Raw genomic sequence first — 17,656 nt, 5'->3', positions numbered from 1 at the left:
AATCACAAAAAAATCACGACATTTTCATGAACCTTTAGCTTCAATCAATATTAATTATGCAGTGTATGAACACATTAAATGATGAAACCAGTGAATGAAAGAGTGATCTTTACTGCTATAATAGTACTGTTTATCATGTAACAGTTGCATGCATGTCATATACAACTTAAACAGCACTACTGTATAGCACTAACACAACTCGTGTCATCATGTTATTACAGTACACAGTGATAGATTTCAGTGTTCAATGGGGACGAGAATAATTTCGCTGACTTGGAAATGTTTAGATTCACCTCTGTGTTGTCCTTGGTTGTAACTGTGATGATCTTTAATAATTTAGCAAAATCCAAATCTCTTAGATACCGATTTCCTTGAATTTGCATTAATAATAGTGATTTCAGAATTCATAGCATGCGTCGCTTCTTTTTCTGCAGTCTGTTTGCGGGCGCCATACCGAGGACGGCCTTCATCAGCGCGGGAGGTTTCATCTTCCTGGGAGCCTACGAGAAGGTGCGCCGCTCTCTGCTGTAGCAGCTCGTCCTCTGCGACTGTCCCGAGTCCCGACTTGGTGGATGGACAGCAGGGGGGAGCGACTCTGGAAGCAGCGACCTCGTCCCCTGGAGGACTCGTCCACAGGCCTGGTGGCATTACCCAGGGTGCTGCATTCCTGCTCATCAGTGCCCTGAGTTTAACCGGGCTGAGCGCACACACACTTCTGTAACACCAGTGGTTTGGTTAAATGGAGCCACGCCCTGTCACAGGAGCCATCTTTACTGTTAAACATGTATATGTGTGTGTGTGTGTGAATCAATGTGGTATTAAAGACTGTCTCTTTTTATGCTTTGAGCTGAGGTTTGGTGATTCGGTCCGCTGTAAGCTACCCTGTAAATCTCCCTCTACTTGGTTTCATGATCTTTTCAATGTTTTATCCATATTCCTCTCTCTGCTCAGCCAGACCACCTTTATTAAGAGTCCCACTGGGAAGGGACACCATTGTTAAATTCCCTCTGGAGCACAACTGAGCTCATCCACCTGCAAGAGCTTTAATTTAACACTTAAGAGGCATTTTTTTTATTAGTTTGGGGTAGATCTGTCGTGACTATTGTGAAATATTTGTATTAGTTGGCTTGATTGGACGGTTCATTGATTTGACATCTTAATCTCAAACCTGAGAAACAACAGGCTTATCCAGAATGTGTTAATCAATAGAGCAATAGTGTTACATTCAGTAAGTAGCTATTTTTCTGTGAGGAAATGTGTTAACTCCTCTAGCCAATGAAGGTACTTTATAGTGTTGTTGAAAAGATGGATTTTCACTGCAAAAAGTTGTTTATTTGCTTTCTTTCTGAGAGCTAAGTTGATAATGCTATTGTGTCCATGCTTTAAACAGGTAGCTACAGCCAGCATCCTGTTAGCTTAGCTTAGCACAAAGACTGGCAGCGGGGGGAAACAGCTAGCCTGGCTCTGTCTAATAGTAAAAGCCACCTACCAGCACCTCTAAATATTGAACACGCAGTGACTGCAGATACAGTTATACTTTTAATGTATTTAAGTCCATTTCTTAAATCTTTTAAGGTTTAGACAGATTACTTAGGAGTTGCCCATGGGAACAAAGTATGCAAACCTAAGGGGCAGTTCACCCAAATCTCAAAAGCAGATTTTCGCTCAGATTTGCCAAGTTTCTTAGTTATCAGCTGCTGAGGCCTGAAACAGAAATGATCTATACGACTTGATCAAGTGAGGAAATTATAATTATTAATAGTTTTTAGAAATAGATTATTGGTTTTCTCAGGGAATCATTCAATGGTTGACGTGTTTAAGAAGCATGTTCTCATTTGTAACCATTTTCTTTTCAAATTTAGAGCACACAGCTGTCCAAAATAATGTATTACAAGACTAGAAAATCCCTCCTCCCCGTCTCATTGAAGGATTATTTAAATGATACATGCAGGAACGGTTGGTGTCGGTGTGTTTTCTCTTCTTGTATTAACTGCCTTAGCTCAGTTTATAGAGGTAAAACTGAAGAGCTGGTGAATCCCGTCAGGAGACGGATGGCCTCACAGGTGGGAGTGTTCGTCATGCTGCTCGTCCCTGGGCTGTTGGGACAACAATAGTCGGCGTGTGATTGGTGGAGGCCACGGGCCGGTAGCGCGTCAATCATCCCGTGACAAACGTCCATCTGGAATGCAAATTCTGGTCAGCAACTGACCCTCAATCAGTCCGACTTGATGGCCAATATTTTAAAACAGCCCGCAGAAGGAAAATAAATGCCTGCTGTCTTTGGAGCTTCAGAGAGCCAGGACACATTCCTGTTTGGAAGATTAGGTGTGTGTGTGTGTGTGTGTGTGTGTGTGTGTGTGTGTGTGTGTGTGTGTGTGTGTGTGTGTGTGTGTGTGTGTTTTTCACGTCTATGAGTTAACCATAACCACTCTCACATGTGAGCAGGGCTAAATGCTACCTCAGCTCTTTTTGGACTCTATTGTTTAACACATTTCATTCTGTTTAGAGGACAGAAAAACGGGCAAAACACTCACAGTAATAGCAAAATGTGATTTTTTATTAGACACTTCAATGCCATGTTAGACACTTCACGGTTTCAGCTTTGACATTGGTACAATGGTTTTCAATAAATTACTCAGAACGCGAACTGCACCTCTCTCTCTCTCTCTCTCTCTCTCTCTCTCTCTCTCTTTCCCTCTTGTCCCTTTCACCTGCTCCACTGGGATTGGTTTCCCCAGCAGTGATCTCTGATTGGTCTTGCTGGTAAAACCATCTCTTGATAGGTGCTATCGGGGTGTAACCAGAGGAGCGTGTCCTCCGCTTTACCTCGATAAGGCCACTGGTAACGGAACACAGTTCAGACAAGTGGCACGCTGGAGAAAACGCATGCATACATTAGGCAATGTAACTACTTTTGACTGAGTTCTGACCCAGTGTGTCCAGGGAGACACAGACTGCGTTAATCCTCCCAAGTTTGGTTAGAGCACATTTCACAAGCTTTCCCAACTGTTCACAGCATAAACCTTTAGCTACCTCCAACGTTATCAGACTGTAGCGATGATGATATTGTCACATTTCGGCAGAGCACGCCGCCGCTCACCTGTGAATGCACGACGGTGGATGTTGAGGCACATTACAGCAGTAACACAACAACACAGCCGTCAGCCCAAGTTTGGTTGCAAACTTGTGCGCAAAAGTACACTTTCTTAGACAAATAAGGACACGAATCAAGAGTCAGAGACCAATGTGTTCTCAGAGCAGCGTCTCAGTTACTTAGTAGTATTGTGAAACAGGTGGAAGAGCCTTAATGGAACGGTATGTACTGTCGACTTTCACCGCGACAAAATATCAACGTCTCCTCACAGGTTTACTTTGCGGTCGGCAGATAACGATCTACTCGTTTATGCGGGGAATACAAAAAAAAGTGCTTCAACTCGACGGCCCACAAATATCCCGGCATGAACCACCTGACGTACCAAAAAAATGATTTACATCAAAGCTCTTCCTTCATACGACAACAACGGATGTGAACTGTGTTTCTGTAAGGCCATGGTTGGCAGCCAAAAAGAAAAAAAACATTCAAGTGCAATCAAGTGTTGCTATAAAGAGCGTACCGGTATCTCTTGATATATATGCTATTACGAGTCGGGTTTTCTTTGATCACGCATTAAGGCACCGCAGCTGAATGTTGGTAAAAGCTGAAAAAGGCTGTTTGTGTTGTTTTTGAATAAAAATAAAAATACCATCACTCCTTTCTTTGTCATGCACATAAACTCAAATACTCTCTTGTAAAAGTTATATAATATATAATATAAGAAAACTCTTATGTACAGTCAAATGTCCAAAAGGCATATTTCTCTTTTTCCCCCTGCACAAACATACACTGTACAAGATTCCCTACATTTACATGCTTCAAATGCAAGTCACATTTTTTTGGAGCTAGAATTTTTATTGGTCACCTCCCAAAAGGAAGGTTTTTAAACTATGTACAGCTGATACGCTCAGATGGGACGCCACCCACACAAGCTCCGCCTTCAAACTCCGGATGCCCCCCCCCCCCCCCCCCTCCTCGCTCTTCACTCTCCTGGTGCTCCCTTTTCAGTCCAGATCCAGGAAGGCTCAGGATCAAAAATCGCCTCGATATGAGGTAGCAGTTTATTTCCCAGTGCAAAAAAAAAATGAAAAGTCCGCTCGGCTACTGCGAGTCAGCTTCTCGGGCTGGATGGAGCGCCTGCTAGTCGCTGGTTCTCCTTAGGGGGGCGCTGTCATTCTGAGAGACTCTGAGGGTGTGTCCGTTGGACAGCAGAGTCTGCCTGAGCTCAGACTCACAGTCACTGTCGAGACCGCCGCGGCTCGTCACGCCGGGCAGTTTCACCGGCTTGTGGAAGGAGTCCTCCAGCGACGGGGCGGACGCCGGCGTCTGTCCCGCTCTGCTCACTGACCGACAAAGAAGAAGAAGGTGGGGAGGGAGGGAGGGAGAAGTCAGTGACGGTGGCACGTGTGCCGACAAATATGCATTCAGCTTTAGGATACAGAGGCAGTGGAATGTATGCATAAGGCCACCGCGTTGACATGTGAAGGTGAGAATTGGTATTTGGAGGCCAATTCCACGGGTATTACTACTTGCCAAAGAGGCTGAATCCCAGAACAGGCCCAGACGTGCTACTGCAGGAGAACTCAGTGCTTCTTCTTTGCTCTATCTTAAGAGAGATATCCTGAGTGGCTCTGGGCGTACAACTATGATACACCGTCACATTCTGTTAGGAGCCAGCCCATCAGAATCATGTTCAAGGGAATTTGCTTTGACAACGGTTCCTAAATTCCTAATAATTTCACAACATGAAATGATAATCCTAGAAAAGCAACTTTAAAAAGCCTCCTGGATGTGTGTTTTTGTCTTTGGGAGAAGTCTGTTGGAATCTGTTCTGGTCCTGCGGGCTACTTTTCTAAACTCGCTGCACTCTGATCCCCTTTACCTTTTTTATCCTGTTGGTTCAGCTGTAACGTATTGTGGTTTTTAGGAAACGTGGATCCTTGAATGTCCTTCCGGATCCCGTTGGGTGTCCCGCTGCAGAGCGGGCTCGAGTGTGGCCCTGCGTCGTGCGGCTCCCCTGGGTAACAGTGGGAGTAGGGCGGGGGGACAGAGTACTGCTGGTACTCCGAGCCTCCGGCAGGGCCGAACCCGTGCGTCAGGTAGTCGGAATCTTTGGAGTAGCTGCTGCCGTTCTCCATGCAATCTGTGCACGCTACTGCGCCGTCGAACCCTGCAGGCAGGAGAGAGGGAAAATAAATGACTTTGGAAACAGAAAAAAAAAAAATCAACAACTGTATGTCAACACTGCGGTTTGCGGGGTGTCTGCGGTAATTATTTGTGATGCCGAGCAGGCCTTCAACGGACGGCGGTGCTCCTTTCATCGTTATGCAACGCACCGACTCTGCTCATGGGAAGTGGGAGAAAAACAGCTGGGGAGCGCAAACATTTGAGGGGGTCGTGGGCAGAGACTGAGCTGTCAGGTACCTGTGGGGTCCACGATGTGTCCGTTGGGCTGAGGTCCACCGCCGGCCTCCACTCGGATACACACATCCTGCCGCTCGGACAGCGTGCCCTGGGAGGAGAGGTAGCTGGGTACGTCTGGAGGGACTATCGTCTCATCTGGCAGAAATGAGAGAGACAAAAACACAAGACATTACAACCAGGGCTCTAACAATTAGTCTATATATATATATATATATATATATATATATATATATATATATATATATATATATATATATATATATATATATATATATATATATATATTTTTATATTTAACTATTTCTACCCATGATCAAGGGGCAGCATAGATCCAAGCTCACCTGTGTTGGTGACGCTGCACTCCTCGCTCTTCTTCCTGGTCTGGTAGATGATGCACACCCACACCAGCGACGTCACCACGATGCTCGTCACCACGGTGATGACCACGATCCCTATGGTGACCGTGCTGGGCCCCGCCGGCGGTTCGCAGGGGCCGCGGCGCCGGCTCACCGCCAGCTGGCTGTGAGCACGCTCCGTGCCCAGGGTGTTGGACATAAGGCAGGTGTAGCGGCCGGCGTCCTCCAGCGAGGCGGAGCCGATGATGAGCAGCTGGTTCCCCGGCGTGAAGTGGTGTCTGTCCGAGGGGCGCAGCGGCTGGTCGTTGCGCAGCCAGGTGATGCGGGGCGGCGGGCTGCCCAGGGCCTTGCACTGCAGGGCCACCGTGTCGCCGACCACCACGCTGCGGTCCTCCAGGTCCTGGGCCAGGTGTGGAGTTTCTGTGTAAGGAGAGCAGCGGTTAGGATTCCTCAGGTACGTGATTTTCTATTATTCTATTGTTATTCTCTCGCAGTTTTCGGTATCCGTTCTCAGGTTTCTGCTTGTTCACCGCATCGATTACTGTGAGGTGAGTCAGCTTGATAGGCCGAGCACAAAGTGTGATGTTCTGACTTTGATATCCGACCACGGAAAGCGTATCTCATAATGACGGTCTCATCTAACAATCCTATTTATACATCTGAGGTCATATCTGTATTGCTGACAGATTCTGGAATCACTTCACTTGGTCATACGTTTTAATTACAGAACACAAACAAGAGTTCTCTCGGGACAGGATCCTCCTCAGAACAATGTTTTCACTGTTTCCCTGGAAACCTCACATTCTGCTGAATGGAGCACATTGAACCAAGAGTGTGTGTGTGTGTGTGTGTGTGTGTGTGTGTGTGTGTGTGTGTGTGTGTGTGTGTGTGTGTGTGTGTGTGTGTTAAGGTAGGCCTCCCCTCTTAGACTGAGCACTTCCCCTCACAGTGGGACATACACAGATTAAGAGATCTCACTTAACCCACTTCAGTCGCCCCTCTCTCTTCCATCAATACTTTCTACCTCTCCATCAACCCCCCCCCCCCTCTCTTTCTTTTCTCTAAATCCCATCTACCTTCCCCCACAAACTGACTCCACCATTCCAGGTCTTCTTTGGCCCACTCTTTTCCAGACAGGGGCCCCTCGACTGCAGTCACCCCCCCCGTCCCCCTCCGCTTCTCAAACCCAAACATCACCGCTTCAGTCCAGAGGCATGGCCGCTTGCTTCAATATTTTACATTGTTGAGTGGATTAGCGCTCAGACTTCACAGCGGTTTAGGCTCACAAGTCTCTCTCAAGCTGCACAATATGCAAATGTGCCACAGAAATACCGCCGCTACCAGTCGGACCACATTAAAAATAGAAACTCTTCAGGGAAGTTTAAGGCTTGTGAATATTATGTGTTAGCAAAGAACCCCCCATTTTTTTTTTCTCAAGCTCTGTTTAACAAGGGACTGCTTTGCTCAAAGACAAAGGACAAAGATGATCTATGTCCTGAGATGGTTATAGGAGAGCAGCTCCGTTTTGTTTGATTTAACAGTGTAAAACAGCCAATAAACTGGGAGCACTGAGGCCTGCAGTGAAGCAGCCATGACTGTCTCTCCCACCGAGAGGAGAAGGTGGGAGGGTGGGTGGGAATGCCTAACAAACACCCCTCTGTGAGTCCCCCCTTGCTTCCCCCACCATCCCCCCTTTGACCCCCCAACCGTGACCTTTGGCCATTGACCTGCAGCTAGGCCACAGCTGCCGAGAAAAGAAAAATATAAAGCCTCTCATTCTGCGGCCTCTGACTGACCGACTCACAACTGAGCGCCAAGCTTTTTACTAAGTGCTCATTTTTTTTGTGGATGTGGGAAAATGATCAACACCGGGTTACACTGTAGCCCATTAGCTGGAGGCGTCTTACCCAGCACGGTGAGGGTGGCGTTGGCGGACACGGTGCCCGCCGTGTTCTTGGCGGTGCAGCTGTACACGCCCATGTCCTCCGGCTTGACGTCCATGATGAAGAACACGTCGTCGTCGGGCATGACGTGCATCCGGCGCTCCCGGGCGGCGGGGAAGTCCGTGCCGCCGTCCTTCTGCCAGGCGATCTGCGGCGCCGGGTGGCCCTCCGCGGCGCACTCCAGCCTCGCTGTGTGGCCCGTCCGGATGGTGCTGTCCCGGGGAGTCTTCACGAAGGACGGGAGGACTGTGGACAGAGGAGAGACACCGTCAGTATCATCCGTGCAAAACGGCAATCAACATTTCTTTGGCGATTTGCGCTTTCACACCTGGAGGCCGATTCTGCTGGAGCGGTTTCGGGTTAAGAACGTTGACGGCAGTTCTTCGGGATTACAGAGCGTTGCGCGCTCAATTTCGCGACCCGCGCTTTCACAGCTGGTGCTGGCATCAAAACCAGTGAACTTCTGGGCAAGTGCCCATGATTCAAACCTCTATAGGTAACTCTTACATTACAAAATAGTTCTGCCATTAAGCCACAAAGACAAGAAGCAGCTACAGGTCTGATGCAGACTCGGGCAGGCAACCACAACTCAAGATTAATGCTCTCCACTGTGACGGAGCACAGAGGAGATGGCCCCTGTTAGCGCTGACATGCAGATAAATCAATTTGTTCCGAATACCATCCTAGGAGAGATGGAGGCCCGGCGAGTGAGAATGAAGACTTTATTCAAGTGAAGGAGAAGAACTCAGCATGGCCACTAATCTCAATCGCTCCACTGTCAAACGGGACAATTGAAACTCATGAGTGTAACATAAACAGGCATTGTATTTGGTGGACATTATGTAATCACACACATATCAGCAGATATTGGAGTGTTTTGTTTCTGTTTATCTTCTCTTAGCTTGACACTGGACCACTTATTTTCCTATAAGTTCCTCCACAATGACCCAGTTCTCCTCTTCCATGATAATAATATAGTCCATCTTAACAAAGAGGCTCTAGTTCTTTACGGAGTTTCTGGTACACAATGTCAGCAAAAAATGTATTTAACCTTTAAAAAAAACAAAGAAAACCTACCATTGACGATGAGGCGGGCCTTGCTGGAGTAGGTGGAGCCGAAGTGGTTGGTGATGATGCACTGGTATCGGCCCTCGTGGGCGAAGGTGACGTGCCGCAGGTGCAGGATGGTGGTGTACTCCATCACGCCTCCGGCTGCGCCTGGCACGTCGGATGTGGCGCCCTGGTGGTGAGCGCGCACGTGGGCATAGTTCTCCGTCTCGGCGTGGCGAAGCAGCTCCTGGTCCTTGCGCCACGCAAAGCTCATGGGGGAGCTGCTGCTGCTCGCGGCCGTACAGGTGAGACGCACGTCGCTGCCAAGGACCGCCACGGACGTTTCCGGCTGCACGGTGATCTGAGGCTTCGGAAGGTCGTCTGAGAAGAAGCAAAAGACAGCAGGTGAAAAGGAGGAAAAGGAGTCCCGGAGCGAGGACAGGAAGGACGAGATAAAAAGAAAAGACAAAGTGAGTTAGAAGCATAAATCACAGTCCAATGTCAAACATCACGAGTGTCTCTTAGTAGGTGAACGAGCCAAAAAAAAAGATCAGGCACCCGCATAACTCACCACACACAAAGCTGTTGGACGGAGCCTGGAAGATGCTCGTGCCCTTAAGGCTCTCCGGGTGGGCACAGGTGGCATTGACCCCGCCCTGCAGACCACGCGCCGCCAGCCAGTCGGGCAGCCATTGGAGCTGGCAGTCACACAGGAAGCTGTCGCTCTGAATGTCACTGTAGAGGGGAGGAGTAAGTACACGTGGTATATATCACGTCCATTGCACCTGTAACTGAATATGTGTTTCTGATACTGTGCGCACGGATGCCAAAAGCACTGCGGTTTCGATTCCGTTTGATGCCGCTGGCCTGTTTCTGCGCTTGTGGAGTCGTGCATATGAATTATGTGTATTTGTGCGAATGCATCAACAGTACTCACAGGGTTTTGAGGTTCTTCATTTTACTGAAGGCATCAGGCTGGATGGAACGAATGGCGTTCTCTCCCAGGACCCTGTTGGGACATCGCACATGTCAACTGTATACACATTCCAGCCACACACGGTGTTTCATTAGCTGACTTTCAACCGAGGTGGAAATATCAAGGCCTGCCTGTCTGAGTGTGCTACATGCCAGCTTTTCCATCCCTCCCTGCCCTCATATGACGAAGGCCTGTGAAAGAGCTTATAGGAATTCCATTTCTTCTGCGGAGCTCGCCATATGCTCAATAACTTTGTTCCTGCGCAGAGGCAGGAAGAGAAAAAAAAGGCCAAAGTTGAGCTCGAGCTAGGCTAACGAGAAAGAAGCAGCTGGACGCTCACAAAACTGTCTTCTCCTTTTACAAAGACGCTATTAAATTGCTAGCAGTCTGCTTTCTGCCAGCAACTTTTGCCAATCCCTCCCCCCTCCCCACCACCCTACACTCCACCCTCTCTCTTCCTTACTCTCACTCCAGCGGGGAGGAGGGGCAGCCAAGCATTGTGGGATACTCACAGGTGTTCCAGGGTTTCCAGGCCAGAGAAGGCTTTCTTGGCCACCGACTTGATCTTGTTTCCAAACAGAGTCCTGCCGTTTCCAAACATGAAGGGTGTCGATAGATGAAGAGAGAGAGAGAGAGAGAGAGAGAGAGAGAGGGGAGAGAGGGGACAGGGGAGGAAGGGGGTGAGAAGAGGGAAGGTGAAAAGAGAAGAGGGAGAGAAGCACAATTAGCAAGGCTGAATCTGATAAGAGTGGAGGGGGGAGGATTGAGATATTGGAAATCTGAACTGTGTGGAGATTAGCCAAGAGGAAGGGTGGGGGGAGATTGGATGGGGTTGGGGGGGACTCTGCGCTGCTCTTCAAAGACCACTTTTATCTTTATTAGAATTAAACAGCAATGAGCGGGCGGGGCTGCGTGTTTGCGGGAGGTGGTACAGAGCTTGTGCGTCCACATACGTGCCGCCATGTGAGTGTATGCGTGTCTGTCGAGCCTGGTTTTGAGCCAAGACGTCAGTTGCTGCTCCCTCTGATTTGTGGTCCTCCCGCTGCCACTACCCCTCACTTGATCTTCTCCTGTTGTCGCCCTCGCTTCACAGGAAGAGGAGACACGGCTGGCCGGTTCACAATGAAGACCCCGGTGTTCGAACTCAACCACATGTACACACAAACAAACGGCTGTCTTGTCCCAGGGAAGATAAGGACCCTAATTTGCCAGAAATCTATCAAAGAATATGAAAATCAGAATAAAATGTAAGATCTACTCAGCATTTTATTTGGCTTAGATCTGTAAGACCCACTTCCCTCCCATGTGGTGGCATTCACAGGCTGCTGCAAACCCAGTGTGTGTGGTGGACACTTTGATGTTTCAGCCCTTCCTTCTCTTTCCTGCATCTCTTTTTCCCATGGCCCGCTTTGCCAGCGTCGGGATGCGTCGGGCCGCTTCCGCCAACGCCGTGACAAAAGGGGGCAGGGTCAGAGGGCGGGGCATACGCGGCGTTTGATGTTGATGACTGAATGCAGCCCTCAATTTTACCCTCTCTCAGTTCCAAACAACAGGGACTGGGAAAGAGGGAACGAGAGGAGCAGAGGCACGGAGGAGAAATAGAAATAAGCCTATTGGGGAGCGAACCCCTGCCAGCTCGAAGAAAAGCCCTTTCTCCCGTTCTTTCTCTTTTGAGCGGTGCTCACACTGGGAACCATCTTGGCTGGACATCATCTTTTCATGTTGATGATTGCCCATCAGTGCCAGAAATTCCTCGTCCGTAGTCATTTTTCAAGTTGCCAACTCTCAATATTGAACTTTTTTTTTTTTTTTTTTTTTGCCAGCTGCCTTTAAGGAAAACATCGATGAGTAATTGTGAAAAGAAATGATTCACTCTGTCTTCTTCTTGAACCATTAGCAGCAAAGAGACTCCAGTTTGGCCTCAAAGCTACAGTAAAACAATGAAATCATGAGATGAAAGCCAGATTGAACTGGAGAGGAACTGGCCTGAGCTTCCACGGGATGACAGGAGGACAATAGTACAATATTGCCTTCGACGGTTCATGAACACGCCTTGTAAAAAAGGGAAGAGGGGCCCTATATGTCTTTGTTCAGTGCGAATACTTCCCTACTAAATGAATTGTGGGGTCCAAAGAGGACAGATAACTCAAACAGCTTTAAACTGAACTCAGCTAAACTTAGCTGGCAATGGAGGGTGAATCGGGAATTGGAGGGAAACTTTTGGATGCAAAAGAAAGCTCCCTTCTGTTTTTGTTTTTGAAGAACAGCAGAGAGGATCTCTGAATCAGTGGAAGAGCAGGACAGAGGGATGAAAAGGAGGGGTTGATAGCGAAGGAGAGGCGGAGGGAACTAAAAGAAATAACTAGGGGAGACACTCACAGCTTGTTGAGGCTGTCCAATCCAGAGAAGGCCCCGTTGGTGTCCTCTATTGTGCCCGAGATGTCATTATGGTCCAGCTCCCTGTGGAGAATGAGAGAAAAGAAGGGGGGGATAAGAAAGATGCAAGGAGGGAGGGAACGAGGAGAACGGGGGACAGGGTCTGCCAGCGCTGGAGCGTTTCACAGCCCTGGCAGAGGCTGGTCTGGAAGTCACGGGTTACCCCCTTTCGCCCACACTCCCTCCCTTACTCCCTCCCCCACATCATCCTCCCTCCTTTGCACCTGGCCTTAAGAGCCCCTCTGCCGCTCTGCTCTGCCAACCAAGCGCATTCTTTCCTTAGACGGGTGGAGAAGGATCGTGTGTGCGCGCAAGTACATGTGTGTCAAAGCAGAAATCATCACTGGGAAACACATGTATAATTCATGACGGCATGGAGAGATTGGCGGCAACCCAACGCCTCATGAGAGGCCAAACAGTTGGGTCCATGCGTCCAACGGTGGCAGGTATGGCACAGCCAAAGCTACAGCCAAGAGTCTTTATAAGGTTAGCAGCCATCGCCGGGCAAAGACCAAATGGATTCAATGAAAACAAAGAAAAGGAAAAAAAAGGAAAAAGGGGGCTTCTGTTAGAGTGTTTGGGGGTTTCCAAACACTTGTTGAATGTACACTGTTTCCCCTTGCTAAAGGCCTAAAGAGCTATCTCTGTAGGTGACGTCATAGCTGCAGAGGAGCCACCAAAAGAAGAAAACATAAGAGTCGAAGGACTCCTATGAGCCATTAAAAGACTTTCTTTCAAACTTGAGAAAGGCCTTTGAGGTTGATGGTCAGCCACACCCTCGCAACATCTCCACAATAGCACCCTCCGCTGCTGCTCCTCCCACTCCTCCTCCTCCTCCTCCTCCTCCTCCTCCTCCTCCTCCTCCTCCTCCCCTCTTTGCCTTCCAAGCATCCCTTATCCCCCTCTGGTTCTTTTCAGTCCCCATTGGCCTCTGTCTTAGTCGGCCTAGACAAGGGGCTGCCAATTTCCTACTCTTTCTGGCTGGCTGGACGTGAATGGCCGTTGCCTTGTTAAAGCAAGGCCAGCGGTGGGGGCTGTGGAGCAGGGAGGCCGGGGACATGGAGAAGGGGGGGGGGGGGGGGATGAGCCGACGACCCCCGTGGCCGAATTAGAGGGCAGACTGGCTTGTTTGGAGCTTTCACACCCCGATGCGGGCTCCGGCCTCATGCCAGCACGACCAGCAGCGCGGACCCAATTAAAGCTCCCCCGGCTCCTTTTCAGGGCCCGGCCGCCTCCCCTCCGCTGATTAGATTAGACCCGCCTCAAAGACACCGAGCGCAGGAGTGATACAAGGGGAAGGGAGAGATCATGCCAAAATCAAGACAGAGATAGTGTGTGTATTGGGGGGGGATAGCCTGAGGAGATGACAGAATACACTTGGGAAGAAATGGGCAACTAAGTGCTTTAACATGGTAAAGACAAAAGAAACAAAAGTGAGCAATTAAAGACGGAAGAAAGGAAAACATGAGAAAGGGCCTGAGATATGGCCGTCACAAGCTCAGCTCCCTACCCCTCCCTCTATTTCCCTCTGTAGCTAGTTATCTAGCACCCAGTGTGCCAGCAGAGAGAGGCCTTATGTGCCTTGGCTCGTCACCCCTGTTGAGGGAGAGAGCTCTGGCACATCTCTTCTTCTCTGGCTCTCTCACTGGGAAGAGGGACAGCCAAGAGGACCTTGGTTAGGAACCAAGACCCCCAGGTCTTTCTCCTGGATTTATCCCCTGACTTTTCTCCCTTTTTCATTCCTTCGTTTTCTTTCATTAAGGGCTGTTTGGGCTTTTTGTGCAAAAGGTGGATGGGCGTGAAAGGAGACCTCTTGTCTTTATTCGTGGCTTCTGAAAGCGGAGGAGGGTCTCGAGGGAGGCGAGCGACACAGAACACTTTTTAGATCCGAGTTTAGTTGGGAGCCAGTGTTCAAAAAGGCCCAAAACAAAACCACACAAAAGGAACAAAGTAGGAAAAAGACACAAGGAAAATAAGGAGTTGCCACAGAAACCCCCCGAAAAAAGTGACGCATGAACGCCTAAATGGAAAAGAAACTCATGAATGCAAATGAGATCAAAACCAGTCCTGAAAAGTAAACAACTCCTGCTTTCTGGAGTCAAGTGAAGGGATTACGTAAGCCAAAATATCAAATATCACAGGGGCGAAACCAATATTAAACATCTCAGCTTTCACAGCTCCCAAGTGGCACATCTTAGCCTTATCGTCAGCAGGGGCCAAACCGTAATGACTGTGTTGTTTGGGGGGGGTGTGTACTTACAGGATGCGTACGGCCTTGAGGCCTCTGAAGGCTCCCTCGGTGATGTGGCTGATGGAGTTGTGGCCCAGACGGAGAGAGTGGAGATCCCCCAGCACAGCCAGACTGCCTTCATCCAGGCGAGTCAAGTTGTTGTACGACAGATTCCTGGAGAGAGAGAGAGACACAGAGAGCAAGACAGACAGAGAGGAGGACAGAGGCCAGACGGAGAGACGGGGAGAAAAAAAGAGAGAGGGAGAAATGTTCTGTGTGAGGTCTGGAAGGAGACGACAGGTTGGCAGAACGCTGATGCAGCTCGCGACATCATAATACTTGAATTTCATGGCTGATTCAACGTCTGTGATGTGTTTTTCCATTGTGCCTTTTTCTTCCACCGCAAGACGTTAACAGAGAACGGGCTCAGCAGACCTTAGAGCTCAACTGAGGTCTTAACCATTTGACAGGGAAGAAAAGGGCATTCTTGGTTGGAACTTTACATGTCTACAAACCTCCATTTATAAGCCGACTTGAGCGTGTGGTAAAACCCGGGGGAATATACTGTCACTCATGTGTACGCAGCCCTCAAACTGCTACTTATTTTCAAACATAGTCGTCAAATCTCATTTTTTCTTACACACTAATCGAAATCGGATGTGAACAGTGGATTATCAAGCCGTTTCACTTGTTTTAGGAATTTAGAAAGAATTTGAAGTTGATTTACTTGACAAATAAGACTCAAAAAGTCTTGTAAGAATGTTGTTCCGTAATAATGCAATCTTGATAAACCCTAATTATAAATGACAATAAGTCCCATGAGGGTATCTTTTTCAAACAGTAGTCAAAGGCAGTATTGTGCCTTTCGTTGCCCTCGCTGTCTCTCTCTGTGGCCGGGCCTCAGGTTCGCTTGAGCGGTCATGTGTGCAGAGATTCTCCCTGATGACCAGCTCAGCCCGGCCCATTGGGAATGCAATAACAAGGCTCCTCATAAAGACGAGTCACTCTCTTCTATCGGCCGTAGGGGTTATCATAACTGAGGATCATAAAAATAAAAAAAAATCATATAACCGCCGACTGGTGCAGCGCCAGGGAGGATGATTCGGAGATGGCGCTGGGAGCAATCTGTCTTTCGCAGACGTGCGCACAGGAAACAGCATTGAGATACACAGAGCAAACTGACATGAACGCCATCTAGCTCTTTATCCCACGCGACCGTTACACGTAAACAAACACAGGCGCCACAGATACCCCGGGCTACCTCGCAGTTAGCAACGCCTCAGCTGAGCAAAGCACTTTACCGCAGCAATACGGCGGTCATGTCAGCGGAACAGGAAAGACTCTCTCGATAATAACTCCTCGTTCGGTTGACAAAGGCCGTGAAGGCGATCCTTCAGTGTAATTACCACAACACAACCGGTGGAGGATTACACGCCGGTTTGACAAACCCCCCGCGCTTCAGAACCGAGTACAAAAACTCTCGTCGAAGGGCTTGAGTGCTGTTGATCCCAGCTCTAATTATAGGATAAACAGGCTTATTCTGGGAATAGCGTAGCGTATTGAGTGTTAAAGCACAATGTCATTTAACCCCGAGGAGGGTAGATGGGTGATACGGTCGGGGGAGGGGAGAGTTGAATTCTCAGGCTACAGGACAAGGGGTTTAAATCCCCAGAGACAGACTGAAAAGATTTTAAAGCAAACTATGTAGTTAGTTTTAGATATACGTCTTTATATATTTATTTTAACTGAACTATGTTGAACTTATGCTCTACATTCCAAGTTTAAAAACTTTAACCGCTGTCTACTGGAAGTTTTTTTTTGCGAGAGGACATATGGCACGAGAGTTTTTAGTGCACGGGTACTAAAAGCTAGAACTCACAGTTCCCTCAGCTTCTGGCAGAACTTCCATCCGTCAGGGTAGATGTGGGCGATATAGTTGTTACTGAGGAATAGCTGCTGGAGGGAGGTCAGGCCGTACAGGGAGCCACTGTTCACCTCTGACAGGCTGTTGTAGTCCAGGTGACTGCAAGAGACAAACATCAGCAACATAAGTACGATCAGGAAGCAGGATACATTAGTAGGATTAGTAGGTGTGATGGATGTGATGCTGGGCATGTTCCATCAAGGAGAAAAAGATGTTATTCTTAAAAGTGTAGGTGGGTGAGCATTGGCATAATAGTCAGTAACTGGTGCAAATAGGATTAGCCTAGCTGGTGGTGCTAGTTCCAAACTATGTGCCGCAACCAAACTCCACAAATCAGATGTGCAAGTGTCAGATATTTGGTTAAATATGTTTTATGATTCTGAAGTGTGGGTGTTTTGTACAAAATCAGTCAATAATGTATAATATTTGGCAAATTTGTTATTTTATGTAAATGTTTTATTGATAGTTTCAGGTTATTTTATTATTATTTTTTTTTTTTTTACATACAGGACTTTCATCTTGGCCAGGTCCCAGAAGGCCCCGTCAGTCAGTTTGGTGATGCTGTTTCTTTGCAGCTTGAGCACCTCCAGGCTGGACAGACCCTGGAAGGTCAGACCCTCCACCTGACGAATACGGTTCCTGTTCAGCTCACTGCAGGGTGGACAGACAAACAAAACAATTGTAGCAACTGATCATGGGAAGAAGAAAAGAAAAAAAAGCAGTACTTAATCATACTTTGTAAGCTCTGTCTAAATATTCCCCACATTTCAAAGCAAAAAAAACAAAATATTTTTCTTCCCCTTTTGAAATGGTTTGCCCTCATTCTACATTAGCGTCCGTCATGCTGAAGTCAAAACCAAAGGATCCTGTAGCCTGCACGCTTCACTTGGAGCATTTTGTCGTTAACAAACCCCCAGCTTAACAGGCATTCCTCAGCGGTGTCCTTTCCGGCTGTGGCATGAGGCCAGCGCTGTATACCTCCAGGCTTTAACTTACAAACAAGGGCTAAGTTATGACCCTATGAAATTACACTACAAGAAGGTATAAGATGTTAACTGCTGGTGTTTTTTGTATTTTGCATACGAGACCTGAGACATCTCTGCGTGTCACGCTGAACCTGTACATTTGGTACGTGCGTGTGTGAAGGCTGTAAAGATAAGCATCCACATAGTTCTTTGGAGTCTGATGCGCATGTGGAGATACAGTGTCACTCGGGCTACCTG

General features: G+C 48.1%; 2 protein-coding genes across 2 annotated transcripts in view; one reads left to right on the top strand and one right to left on the bottom strand.

The window, feature by feature from the left end:
- slc25a26 (solute carrier family 25 member 26) overlaps window positions 1-846 on the top strand; it is a 46,557-nt gene extending 45,711 nt beyond the window's left edge. Inside the window, exon 10 of the mRNA XM_068720217.1 lies at window positions 435-846. Coding sequence (XP_068576318.1) covers window positions 435-531 — 97 coding nt within the window. The 3' untranslated portion in view covers window positions 532-846. The remainder of the gene's footprint in view (window positions 1-434) is intronic.
- A 1,690-nt stretch (window positions 847-2,536) lies between these two features.
- Window positions 2,537-17,029, bottom strand: lrig1 (leucine-rich repeats and immunoglobulin-like domains 1). Its single transcript, XM_068720215.1, has 13 exons — window positions 16,941-17,029; window positions 16,389-16,532; window positions 14,540-14,683; window positions 12,223-12,303; window positions 10,356-10,427; window positions 9,805-9,876; window positions 9,439-9,602; window positions 8,895-9,248; window positions 7,782-8,063; window positions 5,860-6,294; window positions 5,519-5,653; window positions 4,977-5,264; window positions 2,537-4,437 (listed from the first exon to the last, which is right to left on the bottom strand). The coding sequence occupies exons 1-13, from the start codon at window positions 16,949-16,951 to the stop codon at window positions 4,235-4,237; spliced, it is 2,385 nt and encodes a 794-aa protein (XP_068576316.1). The 5' UTR covers window positions 16,952-17,029; the 3' UTR covers window positions 2,537-4,234.
- Window positions 17,030-17,656: the final 627 nt, after the last annotated feature.

Source organism: Cebidichthys violaceus, unplaced genomic scaffold (genome assembly GCF_023349555.1).
Source record: "Cebidichthys violaceus isolate CVI_PGR_0920_01 unplaced genomic scaffold, fCebVio1.0.p SCAF_25, whole genome shotgun sequence".
Lineage (NCBI taxonomy): Eukaryota > Metazoa > Chordata > Actinopteri > Perciformes > Stichaeidae > Cebidichthys > Cebidichthys violaceus.
Note: the sequence above shows the minus strand (reverse complement) of the source record. Positions and strands in the feature narration are given on the sequence as shown.